Source organism: Pipistrellus hanaki, assembly GCF_964339955.1.
Source record: "Pipistrellus hanaki genome assembly, chromosome: 19".
Taxonomy (NCBI): Eukaryota; Metazoa; Chordata; class Mammalia; order Chiroptera; family Vespertilionidae; genus Pipistrellus; species Pipistrellus hanaki.
The window spans coordinates 10,523,087-10,548,950 of record NC_140521.1 but is presented as its reverse complement, the minus strand read 5'-3'; the positions used below and the strand labels follow the sequence as shown (position 1 = coordinate 10,548,950).

Sequence of the window (25,864 nt, the reverse complement as noted above, 5' to 3'; positions counted from 1 at the left end):
CCCTTGAGTCCACAGGCCAACCCTGTATCCACTGAGCCAAACTGGTTAGGGCTAAATAGTAAGAATCTCTTTCACGTCCCGCGTGGAAAGGGTTCCAATTCAGGGTTTGGGTTCCGGAGAAGGGCCGCACACAAATGAAAAGAGACTTGAAGAAATTCAATTTGGCGATATGGGAACCAGGCGGCAGTCCAACCAACTCTAGTGGAAGAACTATTCCCTGCTCTGACCCTGCCATCCCTTTTATTGGGGCTTTGGGGAAAACATCTTAGGCAACATAAACAGAAATTTACATGTAGCCCTTAGGCAGGAAATAACAGAAACTTACCTGGGACAAACAAGGTGGAGGCTGCTTCAGCGAACAATGTCCCAACTAAAGGGTGAGTGGTTAGAGCATTTATGTTGTGGACCAGCCTTCCTGGCTTCCTGTCAACATCTCTCTTGTAGCGAAACTGATTTGTTTCTGGCACTAAATACTGTCTTTTGATCCTAATTTTTCTCCTTAGTTTCCCTCAGTTGGTTCAAAATGTGAGTTGGGAGAGAGGGGTATTATGTAATGACCTTCTCAAATATAACAGGTATGCTTATGGTCAGCAAGTTTATTAGCTGTTGTGCCAATGTACATCCACTCCTAAAAGCAGGATAAGTGAGTTCCAGTGGTTGCATATCACCCACTTAGCATTGCAAAACCTTTACATGAGAAATGGTGTCTCACTATTGTTTAATTTACATTTTTCTTATGGGAGAGGTTGGACTTTTTTATATATGTTTACTGAACTCAGATTTCCTCTTCTGTTCATATTTTTTTTTAAAATTTTTTCTTCTTAATGATTTGCTGGAATTCACTAAAAAGTCTTATGAACCATATAGATAAGAACAGAGGACAATATAAAAAAATCTTGCAGAAACCGGTTTGGCTCAGTGGATAGAACATAGGCCTGTGGACTGAAAGGTCCCAGGTTCTATTCCGGTCAAGGGCATGTACCTTGGTTGTGAGTACATCCCCAGTAGGGGGTGTGCAAGAGGCAGCTGGTGGATGATTCTCTCTCATCGATGTTTCTAACTCTCTATCTCTCTCTCTTCCTCTCTGTAAAAAATCAATAAAATATATTTTTTAAAAATCTTCATCTTCCTACCACCCAGCTCCATAAAATTGTCTTGTCTCCATTCATCACTTGTTTCAGATTTTAAAAAAGAAATAAAACACATACATATACCTGATACCCCTTTAGCCCCCTTCTCCAACTCTGTTTCTTCTCCATTCCTCCCACAGGAATCACTATCATAAATTTACTGTTTATCATTTCCATGCAAAAGTTTTTGTACTGAGTAGGAGTTACATTCTGAATACTAATCCTTTGTTAATTTTATGCCTTTTGAATTGCAAATACCTTCTCTCATTCTGTGCTGTGTTTTTCACGTTGCTTATGGTGTTTTTGATATATGAAGGTTTTACATTTTAATGTGATCATACGTATCAGATGTTACGGTTTGTGGGGGTTTTTTTGTGTGTGTGTGTGTTATATTTTTAAAAATCCTTTTCTCATCTTCCCTGCACTCTCTTTGCAAGTGTATGTCTTCTCTTCTTGATGAAAGTCTACGTTCCCTTGAGGGAAGGGTCATGATTTATAGACTTCTTTCATTTTCTTCAGTTAATTCCAGTAACTCCCGACTCCTCTTATTTCTCTGCTTCTCCAGATAGTCACTATCTGTGTCCTCTTTTCTCCTGTTCTTCATATCTGTTTTCCCTCTTACCATTCTTGAATACGGGACTCACTCGTTTAGAAGAATATCAGTTACAGCTGAGAGTTATTAAAAATTAAAGGGAGTCCTAGCCAGGTGGCTTGGTTGGAGCATCACCAGTACACCAAAGATTTTGGGTTTGATCCTTGGTCTGGCATGATTGGGAGGTAACTGATCAGTCTCTCTCTCTCTTTCTCTCTCTCTCTCTCTCTCTCTCTCTCTCTCTCTCTCTCTCTCTCCTTTCTAAAAAATACAAACCAATAAGCCTATCCTCAGGAGAGGATTTTAAAAAAATTAAGGCAATTAATTGGCTCACACAACTGGAAAATCCTGGGACTTCAGTTTTGTTTTGTTTTTAATATATTTTATTGATTTTTTTACAGAAAGGAAGGGAGAGGGATAGAGAGTTAGGAACATCAAGGAAAGAGAAACATCTCTGCCTCCTGCACACCCCCCACTGGGGACATACCCACAACCAAGGTACATGCCCTTGACTGGAATCAAACCCGGGACCCTTCAGTCCGCAGACCAATGCTCTATTCACTGAGCCAAACCGGTTTCGGCTGAACTTCAGTTTTGATTCAGCAGATCACTGACAGAATCACTAAAGGAATAGATACGGTAGCCGTCTTTTTGCCTTCCTTCCTGCTGGGTCAGCTTTACTGTAAAGCTTGTTCTCCCTTGCAGCCACATGACTTTTTGATGCCTCATTCAGGGTTTCTCGACCTGATACTAGAGACATTTGGGCTGAAAAATTCTTTCTTGAGGGAGAGGGTCTGTCCTGAGCATCATGGGATGTTAAGAGGCATCCCTGGCCTCTCTCCATTAGATATCAGTAACACTGCTCCTCCCCACCCTGCGTTGTGACAACCATAGTGCCTCAGCCATTTCCAAATGTCTTCTGGGGGACAGGTGTGACAGCAGCACTGGTTGAGAGTTTTTATCTTAATTAGATGAGCCTTCATCATTCCTCTGGTTCTGAAACCACGAGGGCCGGCTGAGGGTTGGAAGGTGCTGATTGGGTTACTCCAATTTGTACTTACCTCTAGAGCTGTGTCAACTTTTGGTCTATGTTTACAAAGGGTAGAAACCAAAAATGAAAGCTAGGTACTAGTAGAAAGGGAGGAGGTGGGAGTGACACTGAATAGTTAGGAAATGGCTACCCCCAGAGAAATCTGATATTAGGCCCAAAGTGGCAGCTAAGTGATCATTTCTTCTCTCATTTTAATATTTGATCATCAATTAATCCTTAGCCCTTACCATTAGCTCTTCATTCTAGTGGAGAGGGGGAAAGGAGAGATGGGGGAGAGAGAATTTCTGGTGTCTCTTTTTAAAAGGGCACTAATTCTATCATGAAGACCCCACCCTCATTACCTCATCAAAACCTAATCATCTCCCAAAGATCTCATATCCAAATGCCATCACATTAATGGTTAGGGCTTCAACATATGAATTTTGGAGACACAGTTCACAGTACATAACATTACTATTTGGAATTTTGGTAATTATAATTCAATTAGAGAAGAAATAGAAATATATATTTTTCTATTATAAATTAGCCCCTGACCAGCAGGTATGCCTGTCACTGAGTTTTTGGATAGATGATATTAGAGGAATCAAATAATTTTTTAATGTGCAAGTATGTCAGAGATTTTCAATTTATTTGTCATAGGTCAGATTGCTGAGAATGGTTTTTGAGAGCAACGGTTTTAAGAGTTTGAGTAGAGGTGGTTTATTGGCGAGTGCATTCAGGAACAATACCTGTAAGGACGGTAGGGAAGCAGGGCTGGATAGAGGGTGAAGTTGAACTGTAACAAATCCTATGGTTGAGAGTAGAGCTGTCTCAATTTGAGGCAAGGGGCCAAGCCCTCTTACCACAGCTGTGACTTGCCCTTAGAGAGAAGCTGCCCCGAGGGAGGGTAAAACCCACAATGACCCGCTCCCCAATGCTGAAGGCAATTCTTAGAAAGGTTGTGGCCGTTAGTCCTGAAAAAGAGGGCAAGTCACAACCTTCATGACACTACCCAAGCAATCTAAAAGCAAAGGACTCTAGCTTGCGGCCGGCATGGCTCAGTGGTTGACCATTGACCTATGAGCCAGGAGGTCATGGTTTGATTCCTGGTCAGGGCACATGCCCAGGTTGCGGGCTCCATCCCCAATAGGGGCCGTGCAGGAGGCAGCCAGTCAGTGATTCTCTCTCCTCATTGATGTTTGTATCTCTTCCTCTCTAACATCATTAAAAATATATTTTTTGATAAAAATAAACAAATAAAAGCAAGGGATTCTAAAGTCATTATTTGGATAGCACTGCAAGCATGTTTTCTATTTGTTTCAGGATTTCAAAAAACAAGTTTTCCTGATGCCTTTCAAAATTGGTTTCATATCTGGTTTCTCAAACTGAGCCCTACTTTTTAGTAATAAAATATTTAATTCTTGATCAGAAACCTCTGAGACGGGTGTCTTTGGGGATAGAGTACTAGCAGACTTCATATCATATCTGATCTTTGGGGACAGTATGTTTATGCACTTCCTGTGGTGACCTCTTGGTCTAGGGATGTTGATAATGCTTAACTAGGGTGACTAGTCATGAGTGTGATGACGCTTAAGGTGTTAGTTACAATAACAGCACCGCCCAGCAGGCTTTTATTTTTGGCTCTACACAAAAACACTGCTTTTTCCCAAGAACATTTCATTCACAAAAATAAGGTCACGCTCTGAAGTATTGTCTTTTGCAGGTTTGGCCACTTCTGAGAGCCTCCCAGTGGCATACATGTCACTCCCAGTGGCTATGTTTGTCAAAAGCACTTCAGCTTGCAAATGAGTTTATCCACATCACAAACTGGTACAAAATCATCATTATGTTTATTACAGATACAGATGGCCATCGTTATATGTTTATCACCGATACATATGGCCACCCCAGAAAAATCTGATCCTGGGCCCAAAGTGGTAGCTGAGTGACCATGATCTCTCTCGTTTTAATATTTGAGCAGAAAGAGGAAAATAGGACTAAAAATGAAAAGCCGAAGTCCTAGTCCTCTGTGTGTAGCGTGCTCTTTAGACATATCCCCAGGCCATGAGAGCTGCAGGTAGGAAACTAGTGCCTGGCTCCTGTATGGCCTCCTCTCCTTCCCAGTAAGCAAGCACATGGGAATCATCTTACAGGAGGAAAACCCACAGTTTTAAGAAAATGTGGTACCTGGTGAAAAGCTTTTAAATGTTATAATCAAGAGAAACTACTGGGCTAATTTTATGGAGAAATTAGGAAAGTCACTGTTTAGTTGGTTTGGGAACAGTAGCAAAAGGGGATGATGTCATGTTTAAAGGCAGAAGGACAACAGGACATCAAGAACAGCCATATCTGGCCGAAACCGGTTTTGCTCAGTGGATAGAGCGTCGGCCTGCAGGCTGAAAGGTTCCAGGTTCAATTCTGGTCAAGGGCATGTATTGTACTTTGGTTGCTGGCACATCCCCAGTAGGGGGTGTGTAGGGGGTGTGCAAGAGGCAGCTGATCGATGATCCTCATCGATGTTTCTAACTCTCTATCCCTCTCTCTTCCTCTCTGTAAAAAAATCAATAAAATATATATTAAAAAAAAAAAAAAGAACAGCCATATCTGGACCTAATGTATATCCTGCATTTCAAGGATTTGGTGGACCTTTCAGGAGTCTTGGGATAGGAGTGAATATACTTTGCATGTGAAAAGGAAGAGCAACCCTAGATGGTTTGGCTCAATGGATAGAGCATCTGCCTGTGGACTGAAAGGTCCCAGGTTTGTTTCTGGTCAAGAGCATATGACTGGGTTGCAGGCTCGATCCTCAGTAGGGGGCGTGCAGGAGGCAACCAGTCAATGATGATCTCTCATCATTGATGTTTCTCTCTCTCTCTCCCTCACACCTCCTCTCTGAAAATCAATGAAGATATATTTAAAAAAAAAAAAAAAAAAAGAAAGAAAAGGAAGAGCAAACTGCACTCAATTGAATTACTGGTTCTTCACAAATTTTCACTGCCCTCTGGTAGCATTAGGGGCACATGAGGTCATTGCTATGATTGCATGGTGAGCAGGGTATTTCCTCACTTTAAAAAATATATATTGTTTTTATTGATTTTTTACAGAGAGGAAGGGAGAGAGATAGAGTCATATAGGTAGGTACATTGTTATGAACTTAATTAGGGTACTCCTAAGCTGGCCTTTGCTAAAAACTCAAGGGGCCAAAGAGCCATATGTGGCTCAAGAGCCACAATTTGCCGACCACTGGTATAAGCCATCTGTATGAGATTGCTTGGGTAAACGACTGTTGTGGAGCTCCGTGACAGGGAAGGCCTACAGGGACCTGAAAAAACATTGCTTTGCAGAAAGAGAAAGTCTGAGCTTAAGACAGAGATCTAGGAGTTTGCGGGAGACCACTCATTATGCATAACCTACGGCTGTTTTAGAAACTCCTCAAGGACGAGCCACAGGCATGCTAGTGAGCTCTGGGGACCAATGGCAGTGTGACTAAGAGAGGTATGATGCTAGTACCCACGCCCGGGACATCCAAAGTAGTGCAGACAGGAACCTGAACCAGCCAGGACACCACGTCGTCTGCCTGACGAGGCCACGTCTTTGTGGTAGAAGGCAACAGCATTATATGATAGGAATCTGCTTTCCCTTTATTTTCCTTTGGAAAAGGAACTGTATCTTTCAGTGTAAGACATGAGCCTTACAGTTTCTTGAATATTCAGGAGCCGGGAGGCCTCAAAAAGGAGAGACTGAACTTTCTAAAAATAAGGCACCAGGTTTGGTTTGCCAAAGTTTGTGATTTTGTGATGAACGTATTACCATTTCTACATTAAAGAAATGTGGGAGGCCTAGCTGGCGTGGCTCAGTGGTTGAGTGACAACCTATGCATCAGGAGGTCACAGTTCAATTCGCAGTCAGGGCACATGCCCAGGTTGTGGGCTCGATCCCTAGTAGGGGGCATCAGGAAGCAGCTGATCAATAATTCTCTCTCATCTTTGATGTTTCTCTCTCTCTCCCTTCCTCTCTGAAATCAATAAAAAATATATTTTTAAAAAGAAGTGTGGGAAGTTTTAGCTGAAGAAGAGAGTATTTATGATGTTATGATAGCTTTCATTTTTTTCAAATATGATGCATTAGTCTTATTCTGTGTCATTCTGGAGAGCGAGATAATAAAAGACATCAGCTGCATAAATGTGAGAACAGATATTCACTACCAAACCACAGCACACGAATTCTGCTCAATACAGTTTTTAATGAATGGTTGAATGCAGGCATGCCAGATGAAAACTTACAAGGAGGCAGATGTTTGACTCAGCTTTATCTTCTAATAATTCAAGTTATTCTAAAATTAACTGGACTGCCCTCGAAAGGCAGTGAGATTCTCTAACACGATGCATGAAACAGGAGCTACATCAGGCTGTTGTCAGGGATGTGGTAGAGAAGACTTGTTCATTAGGTAACACATGACCTCTGAGATCTCTGAAAACTCATACATTCCCGGTCTACATCCAAGGGTCTCTATACATAGACTCGGAGAAGTATAAATAAGACTTATGATCTCAGAGAAATCTTCAAGAGCATGTGTTCAATGGCATGTTTATTAAACAAATGCTGATGACAGATTTTCACAACAGCAGCCAATGCTATTCCACTGCATCCAACCTCCTTCACGAAGAAAACGACAATCACAACATGGTTGATGGATCTGAGTTACTTGTTCATGTTTCTGGGGGGGCAAAACCAGTCTCCTCAGTTGTCTTCCTGTGTTTGCTCTTCAGGCTCATCGTCTTGTTTCATTTTCTTCACCTCCTCTCTGGCCAAGTGTCCCCGGAACACTGCTTGAATTTTGACGGCAGCCAGCTCCTCTTTGTCCTTATCGTCATCAGAAGATTCCTGCATGGGGAAAAGAAAAAGAGACTTTGTAAACATCCCACATGATTTTTTTTTTTTTTAAGATTTTTAATTTAAAATTTTTATTTTTTAAAAATATTTTTATTGATTTTCAGAGAGGGAGAAGGGAGAAGGAGTGAGAGAGAAACAGTGACGTGAGAGTGGTACATGGATTGGCTGCCTCCTGCATGCCCCCTACCAGGGGTTGAACCTTCTACCCAGGGACATGACCTGACTGGGAATCAAATCGGCAAACTCCCAAGCAACTGAGCAGCACCATCCAGGGCCCCATACAGTATTTTGATGCCATAAAAAAGAATGTATACAAAAAAAACCCCTGCATATATTTAATCAATTTAGGGATGTAACAATTAAGATATGTAAGACACACACATTGATTGGTTGCTTCCCACACATGCCCCTACCAGGGTCTGGGGATTGAACCTGCAACCCAGTTATGTACTCCTGACCAGGAATTGAACCTGTGACCTTCAGTATACATGTGGACGCTACAACCACTGAACCATACCAGCTGGGGCTCAAACTTTTAAATGCAAACAAAATGGTATAAAGTCCTCTGAGATGATGGCTCAATACGGGCAAGTAAATTATCCTGAGGTTGGAAATCAATGGGATCCCAGTTCAGACTCATGAAGAGCTGTGCAAGGGCACCTAGTGAAGATGAAAGGAAACAAAAAACTCCCTTCCTTCTTTCCCATCTCTCTCTGCGTCTTGTGCCAATGTTAGGCTAAGTGGCACTGATTTAATTCTGGAATAATTTATTAAGGCTATAGGGAAAAGTTATGCCCCACTGGGTAGGAGGTAAGGTATTCCTTCAAGGGGATGTCTATTTTAGGTGTCAATTATTGAGTAACCAACTGGGACATGAAAAGGAACTCAAAAGTCTGGCCTTTAGTATTAGGGAGAATGAGCTCTTCTTTCTCACTATGCTTGGTCCTCTTGAGTCTGGATTATGAAAATTATAGTGATATGCTGGTAAATGCTCTCCGGGTGTGGGGGCGGGGGGAAATCCTGATTCATTCCATTTGTCATGGTCTTAATACTCCTTCTATGGCTGATGTCAAGCTACCAAAGTGACATTACCACTCACAGGGCTGTGGAGAGATACACACTGTCCTCTCCCGGAAGGTGAAAGCTGGCTCTAGCGCACAGGGAATATAGGACTCACAGAGGCATCTACCCAGGTCCCCTGCTTAGACGTGGGGTGTCAGGCAGGAAGTCGTTTTTGCAGAGGGCAATGCATGGAAGGCAAGGCACATTGCATAAAGCCATTTCATTTGGTTGCATAATTCCCTGTGGGTTTCCTTTGTCATTTCGGGACCTTTGCCACTGTGTGGAGTCACATCATCACTGAGCGAAAAGCTCCCCAATAGGAAAGTGAATCTGAAGGGTCAAGCATGAGGCTGGTGAGTTCTGCCTGTTCTTCTCCTGGAGGAGATTTTTCCATCTGTTGATAATCTTGGGAAATAAGATTTTATATTTAAAGGGAAGAATGATTTTTTCTTTATAAGAGGCACGACTAAAAGTGATCCACCAGTTAGTTTATTACTGATGTTAGCTATCTAGAAAGCGAAATCACAATTTCAACATCATGGATAATAGACTAGATTCATATTTAGAGTATGATTATAAATTGAGTGATATTTTTTCTAATAGTGCATGGCAAATTTAACTTACTAAGGGTGTGCCTGGTGTCTCCACTTGCTCAGCTGCCTGAGTCTTTTCTTTCTCAGCTGGTTCTTGCTCCTGGAGAGAGGGGAGAGAACCAAATAGGCAATATTTCAAAAAATAGTAGTCATGGATCAAGCTTCTTAAAGGTAATGAAATATTACTTTAAGTTATTGAGAAAAAGTGGTAATTAAATACATACTGATTTTTAACAAGGAAAATGGGTGGAAAAGAACAAATAAATGAAAACTCTCAAGGGAATATGCATAAGTATTAAAGATGAAGAAATTGGTAAAAAAAAAAATGTTTGCTTTTTTGCTTCTGGAAAGTATATGACATTGTTTTATATTAAAAACAAGCTATTGTCTTATACTAAAAGTCAATAAGATGCTGTAATGAACCCTGAACAGTATAAAGAAGAGGTGCCAATAGTTTCTAAAATAGAAACAAAAGAAATGTCATTGCGTTGCATAGTGTGGAATCCTGTTGACTTTTTAATGACATTTGTAGATTTAAATCTAAGTCAAAGTGTAAGTTTGTTGTGGGGGATGATTTACATAGAAAAAGGGAAGCCAGCTCTGCCTGTTTTTACATATTGTAGTTATGGAATCTTTTTCCAAAATAGAGACATTACTAATTCCCAATTTATGGGAATAGCTTCCTTAATGCATAAAATAGAAAGGATAAATAGGCTAATCAAATAAAGTCTTTAGATTTCAAAAGAGAAGAAACAGCTGATATAGCACCAATATTTTAAAATTTCCAACATTTTCCTTTGATTCCAATAAAGCACGAACACAGAGAATCTAGTTAAATGGAAATAAACAGAACATTTATCTTATCTGGCAGGCACAAATGGATGGAAACTTACTTCTGAACTCACGGAATAGGTGACAGATATTTCCCCAGGAAATTCCCCAAATGTACTGTGGAACACTAACTGTGTTCATTCCTTTTCACTCAAATATGTGTGGGTGCTTTGGGGCTAATGGTTGATCACAGCTGTCTAGAGTAGTGCTTGCTCAGACTCTAATGTACCTCATTTTACCTTTGGGGATCTTGTTAAAACTCAACTTCTGATTTGTAGACCTGCGGTAGGGCTCTAGACTGAATGAATTTCTACCATTTCTAGTTGATGCCAGTGACACTGTGTTCCACACAGCTTTTCTCAACCAGTATTTCTTCTCTGGCCCTCGGAACACGGAATATTTTAAGTAATGATTGTCTCACTTCTCTCCAAAAGGATGCATTAACTATGGTGAAATGATAAAACATTCTTAATACAAAGAAGAGGCACCGATTCCTTACAGGAAATGTGTGCCTTCCAGTTAGGACTTAATTATTATTATTGTTTTTTAAAATATATTTTATTGATCTTCCACAGAGAGGAAGGGAGAGGGACAGAAAGTCAGAAACATTGATCAGCTGCCTCCTGCACGCCCCCCACCAGGGATGTGCCCACAACCAAGGTACATGCCCTTGACCGGAATTGAACCCAGGACCCTTCAGTCCGCAGGCCGACGCTCTATCCACTAAGCCAAACTGGTTTCGGCAGGACTTAATTATTTTAAGGTACCTTGGCTGAGAAAGACTGGTTCTAAGAATGCTAGTAAAGAGAAGACAAGTTCAGTCTCTGAACAGATTAGCTTTATACAGAAAATTCTATCCACCACTACCATCTTTAATTCTATTCAGTCTTTTGTAAAGTGCAATGACAATGAAGCAACTGGACGAACGTTGTTTTATTTTATGAAATACCACTCATTAATTCAATAAATACTTATCATCTGCTACTGCTAAGCACTGATGCCCAATAAAATTTGAATAAATGAGACTAATTATCCTATAACTTTGATTACATTCTTCCTGTTGATCATCTTTAAACTATGTAATCTGGTATGATTCAGATACTTTGGAAAAGAATGTCTCATCTGAAAGAACATTACAATTAAGAAGCTTTAATAGGATACATTGGCTGCCTCTCACAATTTGTACGAGTCTGGGGAGATCCCAATAATCTCTGTTTGGAGTCAGGGAAAGAGAGAGCCAAACCCGTTAGTTTCCCGGGACCAGACCTTGAATGCATGGTTGTTATAGAAGCGGTCGTCCACCTTGCTTCCCCATTCTGCTGGATCGAAGTTGGTTTCTAAACAATAAAAATATATTAATTTGGACTTATTTTGAGTTCATTAAAGTCCATCTAAAGTAACACAAAATAAGCTTTTTCAAATCACAGGTTCATTGATACCAGTTGAAAGTCTTACTGCTGTTATACATAAGCAGTGATCATTAAATACATGCTGATGAATTAAACATTAGATGAGCCATTGGGTATATTTAGAAAGGCAGTAAAAAACTGCCTTTACAAAATCTATAACAAAATGAGAGAGAGAAAAAAACACAAATGCCAATACTAAAATATAAGTATAGAAACGTATAAGCATGAATTAGTAAACACAGAAAAATGTATACAAATAAATGCTAAATAGTAAGGAGGTTTGGAAAAGTGGAGGATGAGAACATTTTTTAAAATACATTTTATTGATTTTTTTACAGAGAGGAAGGGAGAAGGATAGAGAGTTAGAAACATCGATGAGAGAGAATCATTATCAGCTGCCTCTTGCACACCTCCCACTGGGGATGTGCCCGCAACCAAAGGTACATGCCCTTGACTGGAATCAAACCTGGACCTTTCAGTCCGCAGGCTGACACTCTATCCACTGAGCCAAACCGGTTTCCACAGGATGAGAACATTTTGTCTTACATCTCTGCTCATGGAAAGCTCCCTACCTCCCATCCCATATTTTTTCCTTGCAGTTTATTTGTTGATAAAATTGGGTCATTTTCCTTTGGAGTTTTCCATAGGAAAATGACCCAAAAGTTTGTTTTTATTCCATTCCCATGATGCTTTTTAACAAGTTCCTTTGCCTTTGAACTTTCCAAAGACTGCTAGTTAGATCTACAGTTCGATCTGATTCATGTCTGATTGTTTTGGGCAAGAATATCGGTAGTGCAGTATAATACTGTCAGGAGATACATAGTACCTGATGTCTCTCTTTATAATTTTTATGGACCATTGATGAATCTTTAGATAATTTCTTTAGGTGTTGCATAATGGCAGGGTTCTAATTTTATTACTACTTCATTTCTGGAGTACTCAATAAAAAACAAAAAACTTTTCCTCATCAACTATTTGGTTACCCTGAAATACAGTTCTTACAGAAAAGGTAGGTTAAAGGTTTGGTTCTTTTCTTTAATTTACCACTTTTCACAATAATCAGTGGGTTCCTTAGGATTCTCTTAAGGAGCTTCATTTTTTTTTTTTTTATCATTATGAACTCATGAATATTTAACAAATTGGATCAATTTCAACTCATTACATTTATTATTCTTTTTTATCATCACCCAAGGATATTTTTCCATTGATTTTTGGAGAGTGGGAGAGGGGAAGACAGAGAGAAATATGTTTCTCTCATATCGACTGGTTGCCTCCTGCACAAGCCCCAACCAGGCCTAGGCTGGGGAGGGTCCTGAACCAAGGTACGTGTCAAGGCTCTATCCACTGAGCCAAACTGGCTAGAGCACATTTATTATTCTTATTGATGCTCTTGTTATCCAAAACTGTCCAGTAGGGGCTTATTTGGGTTCTTAGAGTTCTTGAGTCCTTTGGAAACAACTCTAGTAATCTATGACAGTTTCCTTATTTTTCTGGGATGGCAAAAAATTCAGGCTCTTCTTCCCAGTTCGAGAAATTACCTAGTTCTCCAGGAAGCCTGTTTCCTGGGGAAATGGTAGGAAGAGCCTACTGTGTTGAGCCAGGTATTCACTGGGACTGGGTTGGTCTTTGTTTTGAGGCCTTTATGAAAATGTATGGAATTAAAAGACACTTATTTTATTTTTTATGTTTTTATTGATTTTGGAGAGAGGAGGGGAGAGGGAGAGAGAAATAGTAACATCAATAATGAGAGAGAATCATCGATCAGCTGCCTCCCGCATGCCCCACACAGGGGATTGAGCCCACAACCCAGGCATGTGCTCTGTGTATTGAACCCTGACCTCCTGGTTCATAGGTCAACATGCTACTGAACCAAATGGCCAGGGCACTTCCTTTATTAATATATATATATATATATATATATATATATATATATATATTTATAATTTAAAAGTATCAGTGTGACCTCTGGTACATCAAAGGTCACACTGATACTTCTAAATTCAAATTTAGGATTACAGGATTTTATTTACTTTTTATATACATAATATTTATTTTTATATACTAGAGACCTGATGCACAAAATTCATGCAAGGGGCTCTGCCCGAGGCAATGGCGGTGGCTGCCTCAGCCCTCGCAGGCCGGCTTCACCTGGAACGTTGTCTGGAAGGTTGTCCGGAAGGATGTCCGGTCTAATTAGCATATTACTCCTTTATTATTATAGATGACTTTATTTTTATGTTTCATATTTTACATTTTCAATTCAAGTTTAGGATTATAGGATCTTATCAACTTTATATTTGTAAATCATTTTTCTTACATTATAAATCTTATTCCTAATTACAGTAGGAGAATTACTTATCTGCTATGTCCTACAATTATAAAAAATAATTATAGGATAACTATATTATAATATTAACAAGAATTACTAAAAATAATTTAAGATATGTTAAAATTCATTTTGTTTTAAGGCTATAGCAACCAGGGATGTACAAATTATCTACATAAGAAAAAACCAGTGGTTGTAACACTGTAATGATCACAGGCCAGTCCTGTGGTGCTGGTGGGACTTGATGCTGGGTCTTGCGCGATTTTGTGTGCTGGGCCCTAGTGTCATCAAGTCACTGAAAATAATTTGTATCTGTGTGGTTATGCTATCCATTCAATTCTAGTTAGTTATGTCTGTTGCATTTTGCTTCTACATTTTAGAAATTAACAATTTTAAAATTTTATTTATTTTATTACTATGTTAACATTTATGATTTTGAACTCAAGATATATTCAGAGAACTCTCGCTTCCATCTTGTTCCCTCCACTCTGTCCCTTCTCTCTCTAGAGGTGAACGTCATTTTAAAATATTTAAAATATAATATAAAATATAAGTTATGTAGTCGTATGAACACTCCTTTATTAGATAATGGCATACTACACATACTTTTTACACTTTTTTCACTTAATGTATCTTGAGTATCACTCCATAGCAACATCTAGAGATCCTCCTCATTGTTTTTCCTCGTTGTTTTTTAAAGTGGTGTATTATTCTATTGTGTAGATATACTCTAGTTTATTCAATAAGTACCTACTATGGGTATTTGGGTTGCTTCCTCAAATAACAATGCAATGAAAAGTAAAGAAGTGGAATTTCTGGGCCATTGCACCATTTCCCTCCTTGGGATTGTATCGAACTGGAATTGGCAAACTTTTGGCTTTTTGCCAATCTGATGAGTAGAGGTACTTGAGGTGGGATGGTGGTACCTCAGCATAGTTTTGATATGGGCCTCTATTATTATGGGTTAATTTAAGTAGGTTTTAATATATTAAGGACCATTTGCATTTATTTTTTAAAATATTTTTTAATAGATTTGAGAGAGCGAGATGCAGAGAGAACATCCATTGGCTGTCTCCTGCATGCCCCCTACTGGCATAACTGATATGGGAATCGAACCAGTGGCCTCTTGGTGCATGGGATGTTACTGTAAAAAGCCAAACTGGCCAGGGCCATTTGCATTTATTTTTGTGTAAACTCCTATCACTTGCCCATTTTTTTAATGTAGCATTGTTGGGCTTTTTTTCTCACTGTTTTTACAAGCTGTTTATTTATTAGACTGATTAACCAGTTGAGATATAAATTGCAAACATTTTTTTTCCTCAGTTTGTCATTGTAGTTTTATTTTCCATATGGCAATTTTTGTCACGTAATATTGTCAATTTTATCACCATCTTTCCCCTAATTGCTTTCGGCTTTTTAAGTAATTATAGCAACTTGGTTAGCAATCCCCTCCCTCTCCCCCTTTATGCAATAGAGAAAATTTATCCACATTTTCTTCTAGTATTTGTAGGTTTCATTTAAAAATATTTAAATATTTGATCAATTTGGAACTTATCCTGGTGTATCATGTAAGGAATAGGTAAAATTTTAACTTTTTCCATCTTTATTATATCATTTAATAAAAGCCCACCTTTTGTCGAGTGATTTTATTTAATTTACTAACATATGTCTTGTCACTAAAATAAAAATTAAGACTAGTAATTACCTATGAGGAATGCTTGCACTGTGTGACAGACTGGCTTAGAGGACTTCATTCTTCCCACTTGGAGAGACTAAATCCTAATACTTGTATCAGTTAGAAAACTCGGTTGTGGTTACGTGAGTGAGAATGGGTATGCTGCTTAAAACTTTTTCAAATTTTTCAAATAGTCTCACTCATTTTTATTCGAGTTAGTATTCTGAGACCATTACTCTGAATCACCAATTGCTTTAATTTTCCTGATCCAGTAACAATGACTCAAATGTTTTGTAATAGGATGTTTTCAAGATCTAAATTTAAATAAATGACTAAAGACATTTTACTCATTAATTTATAAAATAAAGTTATAACAACAAAATTAATGTTTGTTACTCTAAAGTAGAGATTCTCAACCTTTCTAATGCTGTGACCCTTTAATACAGTTCCTCATGTTGTGGTGACCCCCAACCATAAAATTATTTTCCTTGCTGTACAGATATTTACATTACGATTCATAACAGTAGCCAAGTTACAGTTATGAAGTAGCAACGAAAATAGTTTTACGGTTGGGGGCCACCACAACATGAGGAACTCTATTAAAGGGCCACGGCATTAGAAAGGTTGAGAACCACTGCCCTAAAGGATTTCTCTCCCTAGCTTTTCTAGTGGAATTGCGTTTCAGATTGGGCAACAAATATTCAGTGACTGGATATGGGCAAGATCAGCAACAGTCGGGAAACTGGCAGAGATTTTGAGCTCTGCCAGGGTAGAGCAAAGACAGCGGGTGGAGAGCTATGCAGTGTGTATGAAAGTTGTTTCAACTCTAGCCTTGTGCTCCCTCCTTCTAAAAAGATTTAAAATGAAATGTTTATTTGTGGTGTCTCTGGGCACCTTTACCACCCTGTTAGAAGACTGTAATAAAAAATAATGATAATAGCTTATATTAAAAACTGTGGCTCTAGTGACACGTTTTAAATAGACAATGATAGCTGTAACAATCCCCATTTGACCATTAGGTAGGGTCTTGATGAACCTTCCAGATGGGGAATCTGGAAATTTTATTTCTGAACGTGAAGGAGTTGCTTTGGCTCTCAACCAGAGAGTCAGGGTTAGCCTGAGTCTTAGTCTGAGCAGGATGGAACCTCAGGAGAATGGAAGTTCACTTTTCAAAGCACTTTTTCTCCGTGCCTTTCTTGTAGGACAGTTTCAGATCCCTCAGCAAATACCAGTTTATAGAATCTAAGGAGTGTAGGATTTTTTTTTTTTTTTTTTTACCATACTTAACATACCTTCAAGTAAAAAGAGCAAAAATGTAAAGAAAAGCACAAACTCGCTGAAACCGGTTTGGCTCAGTGGATAAGAGCGTGGCCTGCGGACTGAGGGGTCCCGGGTTTGATTCCGGTCAAGGGCATGTGCATTGGTTGCTGGCACATCCCCGGTGGAGGGTGTGCAAGAGGCAACCAATCGATGATTCTCTCTCATTGATGTTTCTAACTCTCTATCCCTCTCTCTTCCTCTCTGTAAAAAAATCAATAAAATATATTAAAAAAGAAGAAAGAAAGAAAGAAAGAAAGAAAGAAGAAAGAAAGACAGGAAGAAGGGAAGGAAGGAAAGAAGAAAGAAAGAAAAGCACAAACTCTCCTCCCAGTGAGAACAGATGTCCGCTGGCTTGGGTGTATGCGAACAGCCTGCTGGGAAATGGAGAGCTATCCTAAATGACCTTGTGGGGTCACCTTCCCCCAATGTGTAAGCAAGAAGGTCTGGGTCATAACCGGTCATCTTCAATAATGTGAAATAATGTGATTTGAGCAAACCTGCCAAAAAGGCGTATGCTGTTTCAAACACCAAGAACTGTGACGAAGCTACCTGCCTCGTACGAGGCTGAGGATTAGGGATGGTCTTAAGCAAATTTCACAAGTACTTAAGTCTCTCTCTACTTTTTTAAAGATGCCTATTTTTTTTAAAGCTTACTCTCTCTCTGCTCTAGAAGACTCTCAAAATATGCTGCTGCAAAAGATGGTATGTTTTCCGGTTGCTGCCTCAGAATCTCACGTGTCAGCCCTTCAAGAAGATTCCCAAATCCTTGTGGAATTCGGTAGTGGGTGTTGGAGAATGGAATCGACATCTTCTTGGAAGGAACTGCCTATTGTACCTGGAGATTCACCAAAGAGTACCGTCTTTAAATCTGTCTTATACTTACATAAGCACAACTATGGCGATAAATTATTTCTGATGACCAAACTTCAGTATTTCCCCCCCAACCCAAACCAAATCCATCTTTTTCTTCTGAATTCGTCATGAACAATGCATCGTTATTAATTAGAATATTACAAATACAGATTTAATAGGTCATTCTTTTCATGACAAAAAAATCACAGATTTTCACTATCATCCTAAGTACTTTTTCTTTCTCTTTAAAAGGTGAGGTTAAGTTTTGCCATCTCATAGGAATTTAGAGAGAAAGGTTGCTAAAACTTCACCATAAATTGCCGAATAGACCCTGTTTAAGGTCTAAAAACAAAACTGTGTTTTTTTTTTTTTTTTTAAACAAAACTGTTTTAAAAGTCAGATCTGGCCCTGGTTCTAGAAATTATTCTGATTTGTTAAATGAGTACGTTTCACACAAGTCTTTCCCTGGAAGGAGCGGGCGGTCAGGATGTTGCGATCCCAGCCTCCCAAGGTCTGGGATTCTTATATTTTCTGGTTTTTCTCTGGTCCAGGTCTTGCCTTCCCGTCTAGGAACCCAAGGGCTGGACGAAGGACAAGGGAGAGATCTTGTCTTCCCGGCCTGGACGACGGGAGTCTGCAAAACCCACTGGGCCCGGCCTGTTGTGACGGTTAACGCCGCCGAGTGGGGCCGGGGCCTCCGGGCGGGGGGACTAGACGGTTTCACGAGGCCCGATCGGCGGAGGTTTCTTGAACCCCCTTTTCCAAAGGACCAGGAGATGAGGTATGGGATCCTCTGAGGTTGTGACACGGCCTGGCGAGGCCCTGACCCGATCGGAGTGGCCCTGAGCCGAGGTGAGGGGCGGGGGGCGGAGGGCGAGGGCGGCGGGCGGGGGCCGCACGTCGAGGCCCCGGGACTTCACAACGGCCGCCGGCCCCCCATCGGCCCCCCGGGGCCACCCAGGATGTGTCGGGGATCCGGAGAGAACACGGGAGGCGAAGGGAAAGGGCGAGGCCTCGGTTTTGGAGAGGAAGAGGGGTAAACCGCCTCACCTCTTGCCTCTCCCAGAGCTGGTGCGGGTGGTTCCAGTTGTTTGTTCTCGTTGCTGAGGAACCGTTTTTTTTTCTTTTTTTTTTCAACTCCACTACGGCGGCCGAGAAGGGACGAGACGCGTCCTCTCCGGCGGCCGCAGACTGCTTCGCGGACAGCGCGGACCGGAAGCGGGTGGGGCCGGTGACCACGCCCGAGACCACGCCCACTACGGCCCCCGCCCGTCACAGACCCCGCCCCCGCCTGGATCCGGGCTACGGGGCCCCCGCGGGGAGACGGAACTTGGCCAGCATGGTGGCGCTGGGGGTGGCACTGGGGCTGCTCCTGCTATTTGCCCTGCGGGCCCACGTGCGTGCAGGTGAGGCGGCCTGGCAGGACCCGACCCCGCCCGTCAGCGTACGCGGGCTCCGGCCTCCCGCGTGCTCGCAGGCAGGACTCCCCACCCGCACCCCCACCCAAGGGCCGGGAAGGGGTCTGCAAGCCAGGCCTGGACCGCTAGTTCCGCTGGGCCATATGGCTTCTGCCCTTCCGCTTCCTCTATCCCGTCCAGCGCGTGGGGCAGATGGAGATTTGGGTTTATCTGAGTGGGGTGGCCCTCGGGGTCTTTGAATAACGGCTGGGGAGCTCGAATTGGGGCGTTGGGGTGCAGGAAGCAAGCCATATATTTGGAAACAGGTGCCCAGAGTCATGCAAACCCTCTCAGTGGAACCCCAGGGAGGGTTTGCTTTAAGGAAGGAATTACATTTTGCAAGTTGAAGTGGCCATAGACCACTCCCTCCCTGGCTCAGGATATTGTAGGCTCAGCTTTGGTTTCTGGTGCAGCTTACAGATATACTGGTGGGGGGGGGGGGGGGGGGCGGCGCGTACTATGTGTGGGGCATTGGGGGAGGAGGGCGACTCCCTGACTATGGTCCAAGTCAGACCCTGTCATTGGTCTACACAAGGCTGGACCCTGGGGAAAACCCAGATCTTATCTGCTAAGTGCGAAGTGAAAGCGATAATGCTGGACCTATTTTTCCCCCCTTCAAACACTCACATAGTGGGCCACAGAGCTCGCTGTCAAGAAATGGAAGTTGAGGTGGGGGAATGGTTAGCGTGCAGGAAAATGACCGCCGCTCTACCCAAGAACCGTATAAGGGCCCGTTTCAGACAAGCTGCAGCCCATAGGTGCTTTTTCCTGGGTTTAACCGACCTGTAAACTAACCTTTATCTCTCAGCCTCACACAGTGACCTCTGCATCTGGCATGTGATGTGGAATAAGGTGAAGAGGAGAGTGGGGGCGTTATTCTATCCGTTTTCTCTGTTAATGGCTGTTATCTTGGCTATCTGTATTTTATCTCTGCCTTTAGGCTCTCTCATTACATCACCTTCAATTCCACAGACTCTTTTTCGTTGATAAATACTCTTAACTTTTCCTTCTTCCTTTGGTTGCGCATCCTGAACTTTCTTTCAAACCATTTTCCTGTGTTCATATTGATCACGTTTTAGTTGAGATGTACAAGAATCTAGGTGGCCATTAAACAGTAAAATGAACACCCCTGGGTGCTCAGCCCCACTTAAGAGCTAGAATGCTGCCAGTTCCTCACTGTCCTAATTTCTTCAGTCTACTTTTTTTTTTTCTTAATCCTCACCCGAGGATATTTTTCGCATTGATTTTCAGACAGAGTGGAAGGAAGGAATTGAGGAAGGGTGGAGAGAGAGAAAGAGAAAAATCTACGTGAGAAAGTCAAATGGAGTGGCTCTGGGAATCGAACCCGAGACCCTTCAATCGTGGGCAGATGCTCTAACTACTGAGGAAAACTGGCCAGGGCTCAGGGTACTTTTAATGATGGTCTCTTCTTCAGAACACTGATTCCTGTTGTTTTTTAATCTAATATCCAAATGAAGGAAAAATTGAAAAACCTAAAAAAATTTTTTTAATTTATTTTAAATATTAGGCCTAAGTGTCTTGTTTGACCAACATTTACCGGTGCTGCCTCCTTCCTTAGCCTGCTGTTCTGTTCATTGCTCCATCCCTCTGACGTGTTCCACTAGCTGCTCAGTTTGGAATGTAAGCTTTAGAAGGACAGGGAACGTGACCTTGGATTTACCACCAGCTTCGAGTTGTGGCTGAGTGGAAGCGGCAGTGACATTGGAATCAGTGGCTGGGTCTCTAGTCCTGTCATAAACTCCCTGGGCCATTTGTGGCCAAAGAAACAATGTCTGCAGTGTGTTCAGCACAGCGCCTGCCCCCAGCAAGTGAATTCATAGAGTGTAAGCTCCCTCATGAAAGGATTTTGTTCTCTCCCCCTCCTCCCCCGCCCCACTGCTATATTCTCCACGCTTAAATGGTGCCTAGCACATAGTAGGCATCAATCCATATTTGTTGAGTTCAAGGATTAATATGCAAGATATATATTTTTTAAATATATTTTATTGATTTTTTACAGAGAGGGAGAGGGATAGAGAGTTAGAAACATCGATGAGAGAGAATCATCGATCAGCTGCCTCTTGCACACCCCCTACTGGAGATGTGCCCGCAACCAAGGTACATGCCCTTGACCGGAATCGAACCCAGGACCCTTCAGTCCGCAGGGTGAAACTCTATCCACTGAGCCAAACCGGTTTCGGCTGCAAGCTCGTGTTTTTAAATTACCTAATCTACTTGGGTCGCAGTCTGTTGGTCAATAAATACCATGATTATAAACCCTGGGTATGAAAGATCATTCTACCTCTAAAATTCTTTTTTACTTTTATTGATTTCAGAGAGGAAGGGAGAGAGAGAGAGAGAAATATCAATAATGAGAGAGAATCATTGACCGGCTGTCATCTACACTCCCCCCCACTCCAACCCCCCTGGAGATCGAAATCGCTATCCGGGCATGTGCCCTGACGGGGAATGGAACTGTGACCTCCTGGTTCGTAGGTCAATGCTCAGCCACTGCGTCATGCCAGCTGGACTCCCTCTATTCTTTAACTCAGACTAGAGTCACGCACAGAGGTTCCTTACGTGCGTGTCGGAGAAGACAGACTGGTTTGCAAAGGTGTTTCCTTCAGCCTCAGGTGGCGGCTGCTCACGTCTGTCTAGGGCCCTCGGTTTGCACCGGCTCCTATGCCAGCGGCAGCCAGATTTTCTCCCTCCATCCCGTCACCTCCACCCCCTCTCGGCTTAGCTTTTAGACCTTTGGTTTTTCAGTTTTGTTCCATAAGAGGCACCTACCCAAGACCAGACCCTCCCACACACATGCCTCCCCCCTCCCCTCCTGCGGGCTGCCATGTGCTTATGCAATCAGTCCCCCTCCGTGCGGGAGTCTCAGAGCACTTGGCTCCAGGCAGCCAGCCACGCATCTCCAGCCCAGCGGCCTCCTGCAGGAACTTGGGATTGTCACGTAGGCTTCTCGGTGGGACGGACTCATCAGAGGGAGCCGAGGGTGTTTAGGGACGGGCTCTTATTCCGAGCCAGGACAAATAGGCCACCGAGCCTGTGGAGGAGGCCCCATTAGTGTGCTGCTCCTTTAAGTATTGCCTGAGGGGCCGTCATCGTATGTAGCTTCTCGGGAGGGAAATGTCAACCTTGTTAGGCCTGATTCTCTCTCCTGCCTATCATTTTTGTTGAAAATCTTAAAAAAAAAATTTTTTTTTAAATAGTGTTCATTATTTTCTTCTAGGGATTTTTGGGGTCTTTGATTAAGACAAAGATGTCAGATTTTGTTTTTTCCCCCCCCTCTTTTAAGTTTTGATGAGGAGCACGCTGAGATAATGTGGATCGATGCTTGTTACTAATGAAATACTTCTTTATAGGCTGGGTGTTAAAAATAGGAACGATCTTGTTAAAGTGAGTTCTGGTTCCGTCTTGTTAGTGGCTCCAGAATAGAAGCCACAGTTTTGAGTGCTCTTTCTCTCATTCCTGGTGCATATGTTAGCCGGTGGGATGGGTACAGTGGTGACCAAAGACCTTGGTGAGGACACCGAGACCTTCTCACTCTCACCGGCTTTATTATTATTATTTTTTTGGCGTCTTCGTTTATCTGAATTTACCTTCGAAGGGAGCAGGTTTGTCGCAGATATTCATAAGTGCTTCTTTAGCATTTGCAGGGGGTTGTCAGAAAGCCGTCCTAAGGGGGATTATGGAGGGAAATTCACACTGGTGGGGTGGGAAGGGGGAGAGATGAGAGATGAGAGAGCTGTGTTGGAGAGACGCAGGCTGCTTAATTCCCCGCTCCTCGGGAGTGGGAGGGGGTGGAAAGTAGAGGAAGGAAGAGGTTTCTTCTTCTCATAAACACCATCTGTAGGTGCATGAAAGGAGCATCTTAATGATTTAGGAGGAGAGAGTCGAGCAGGAGGGCCAGGCCTGAGAGCTGAGGCGGGCCAAAGTTCTGAAGGGGATGATGCCCGTAGGACGTGGGTTGCCCTAGGCCAGTGGTCGGCAAACTCATGAGTCCACAGAGCCAAATATCAACAGCACAACGATTGAAATTTTTTTGGAGAGCCAAATTCTTTAAACTTAAACTTCTTCTAACGCCACTTCTTCAAAATAGACTCGCCCAGGCCGTGGTATTCTGTGGAAGAGCCACACTCAAGGGGCCAAAGAGCCGCCTGTGGCTCTCAAGCCGCAGTTTGCCGACCACGGGCCCAGGCTCTTGGAGTATCTTGCTGGAACTGTTCTTGTTATGCTGCTTTCCTCATTAGGAGGAATAAGATCTGGTTTTGGGAGATTGAAAGGACTGGTCTATTCGAATTCCCTTGTCTAAAGACCGTATGTTCCTTGCTCTTTAACCAGACTCCAGCCGCGATGAGTCTTCCCGTTTGCTGAATTTTCTAGGAGCTGACTTTCGGTTTGCGTCATACGTGGGTGACTACATGGTGCTGCAGAAGGAGCCTGCAGGGGCCGTGATTTGGGGCTTTGGCCTGTCTGAAGCCACAGTGACAGTGACTCTTTGTCGAGAAGAAGAAACCATCATGAAGAAAGTGACTCAAGTGCCAGGTACTGCAGCCCCCATTCTCTGTATAGCTTTTGTCTTCTTCTGCCACCTGCTGGATTATTTGAAAATGAACGCTTACTCTCCATCTCCAGTTATTCTCCCATCCATCCACCCATCCACCCATCCACCCATCGGCACATCCACCCATCCACCATTCACCCATCCATCCATCCACCCATCCATCCATCCACCCATCCATCCATCCACCCATCCACACATTCACCCATCCATCCATCTATTCATCCACCCATCCATCCATCCATCCATCCATCCGTGACTGGTGTTGGTCGACAGGAGACACGTTAGGATATATAAGGAAGCTTGTTTGTCATTGTTAAGGAGTATTGGATGGGTGGGTTTTTAAGCCTGAAATAACACAATCAGATTCGTATATTAGAAAGATGACTCTTGCTGAAACCGGTTTGGCTCAGTGGTAGAGGGTCGGTCTGAGGACTGAAAGGTCCCAGGTTCGATTCCGGTCAAGGGCGTGCACCTTGGTTGCGGGCACATCCCCAGTAGGGGGTGTGCAAGAGGCAGCTGATTGATGATTCTCTCTCATCGATGTTTCTAACTCTCTATCCCTCTCCCTTCCTCTCTGTAAAAAAATCAATAAAATATATTTTTTAAAAAGAAAAGAAAGATGACTCTGGCAGCACTGTGGGAGATTGACTGGAGGTCGAGCAGGCTAGAAGTGTGGTGGGACCTATTAGCCGGCTTTCGTGATGTTCAGGGACTAGACAAGGAAGGTTTGACCCAAGGTCGCTAATGTGAGGATGTTCAAGGCGTTGAGAATGAGCAGCCTCACCAAGGAGCCTCTGTCTAAAAGAGAGAAAGATGGTGGACGGGGATCTGTTTGTGAGGCTTTCCACATCTGCTCGGTAGAGAGCGAAGGCAGTGTTTTAGTTTGTGTAGACCCCACAAGCCTGTTTCAACAGCATCTTGCTTTGTCCTGCCCTGTGAGGTAAAACGAATACAATGTTATTTGGAATAAAGAAGGTAGATGTGTAGGAAATTCCACAGGGCAGAAAGAAGATGTTTCTCAAAAGGAGATGCTGCAGGGTTTAAGGCTTGACGTCTATTTAAATATCAGTGATATTTGAATTTTTTCAGCCAGACTATCTCAGTTTGCCACTGTCTGTCTCTGTTAGCGTACAGCTTATTACCTATATTCCCTAGGTGCCCACAGCAAAGTGGAATTTAATCACATAAAGGTTTTTGTCTGGCAGACTGACACGACAGCATTGGGAAAATTAAAACCTGATGGACAGTTGGGACTATAGTCAGGTACCGGGCCTATTCAAATTGTCAAATGATGCATAGTAACTCAGACACAGGAATAAAATAGGGGATATTAGCATATATCCTCTCACTCTGACACACATGGGGATGCATATGTGGATGATAAAATGAGGGTGTGTCTGCAAACAGATATAGTGTCTCTAACTTAGAAAAGAAAAAGTTCCTGGTTGCAGTGTTAGCATGCACACTCGTTTTCTATGCTACATAATAAATTTTCACAGGCTCAGATACTTGAAACAACATACCTTTGCTGTCTCACAATTTCTGTAGACCTGAGGCCTGGCTGTTATTTAGCTGCGTGCTCTTCTCAGGGTCTCACAAGCTGGGATCCAGGCATCAGTGGGCTGTGTTCTCATCCAGAGGTTCAACTGGGGAATGAGCCTCTTCCAAGCTCTCCAGGCTGCTGGCAGATTCATTTCCTTGTGCCTGTAGGATTCATGGCTGCAGCTTGGTTCCTTTCACCTCTGACCTCCAGATACTCTTTTGTTGTTGTTAATCCTCACCCAAGAATATTTTCCCCATTGATTTTTCTTTTTCTTTAGCGATAGTGGAAGGGAAGGAGGGAGGAAAAGAGAGAAGGGGGGGAGGGGAGAAACATTGATGTGAGAGAGACATATCAATTGGTTGCTTCCTATTGGGCCCCATTGAGGGCCGGGGCTTGAACCTGCAATCCAGGTACATGCCCTTGACTGGGATTAGAACCTGTGACCCTTGGGCTCATGGGCCAATGCTCTAACCATTGAACCCTACTACACGGGCTCTAGATACTCTTCAAGGGAATCACCTTATGGGGGTCAGGTCCACCCAGGATAATTACCCTTTTTATTAAAGTCAACTGATTAG

The 25,864-nt window shown here is 42.5% G+C and overlaps 2 protein-coding genes across 4 annotated transcripts in view; one reads left to right on the top strand and one right to left on the bottom strand.

The window, feature by feature from the left end:
* Positions 1–6,977: 6,977 nt before the first annotated feature.
* Positions 6,978–18,887, bottom strand: SPA17 (sperm autoantigenic protein 17). Its single transcript, XM_084867962.1, has 5 exons — positions 18,764–18,887; positions 17,516–17,696; positions 11,398–11,468; positions 9,332–9,400; positions 6,978–7,636 (listed from the first exon to the last, which is right to left on the bottom strand). The coding sequence occupies exons 2-5, from the start codon at positions 17,667–17,669 to the stop codon at positions 7,493–7,495; spliced, it is 438 nt and encodes a 145-aa protein (XP_084724088.1). The 5' UTR covers positions 17,670–17,696; positions 18,764–18,887; the 3' UTR covers positions 6,978–7,492.
* A 93-nt stretch (positions 18,888–18,980) lies between these two features.
* SIAE (sialic acid acetylesterase) overlaps positions 18,981–25,864 on the top strand; it is a 39,446-nt gene continuing 32,562 nt past the window's right edge. For 2 of the 3 annotated variants that reach the window (XM_084867928.1, XM_084867929.1), the window contains exons 1-2: positions 18,981–19,119; positions 23,521–23,724. In XM_084867928.1, coding sequence (XP_084724054.1) covers positions 19,053–19,119; positions 23,521–23,724 — 271 coding nt within the window. In that variant the 5' untranslated portion in view covers positions 18,981–19,052. The remainder of the gene's footprint in view (positions 19,120–23,520; positions 23,725–25,864) is intronic. The other variant, XM_084867927.1, reaches the window with a different exon arrangement.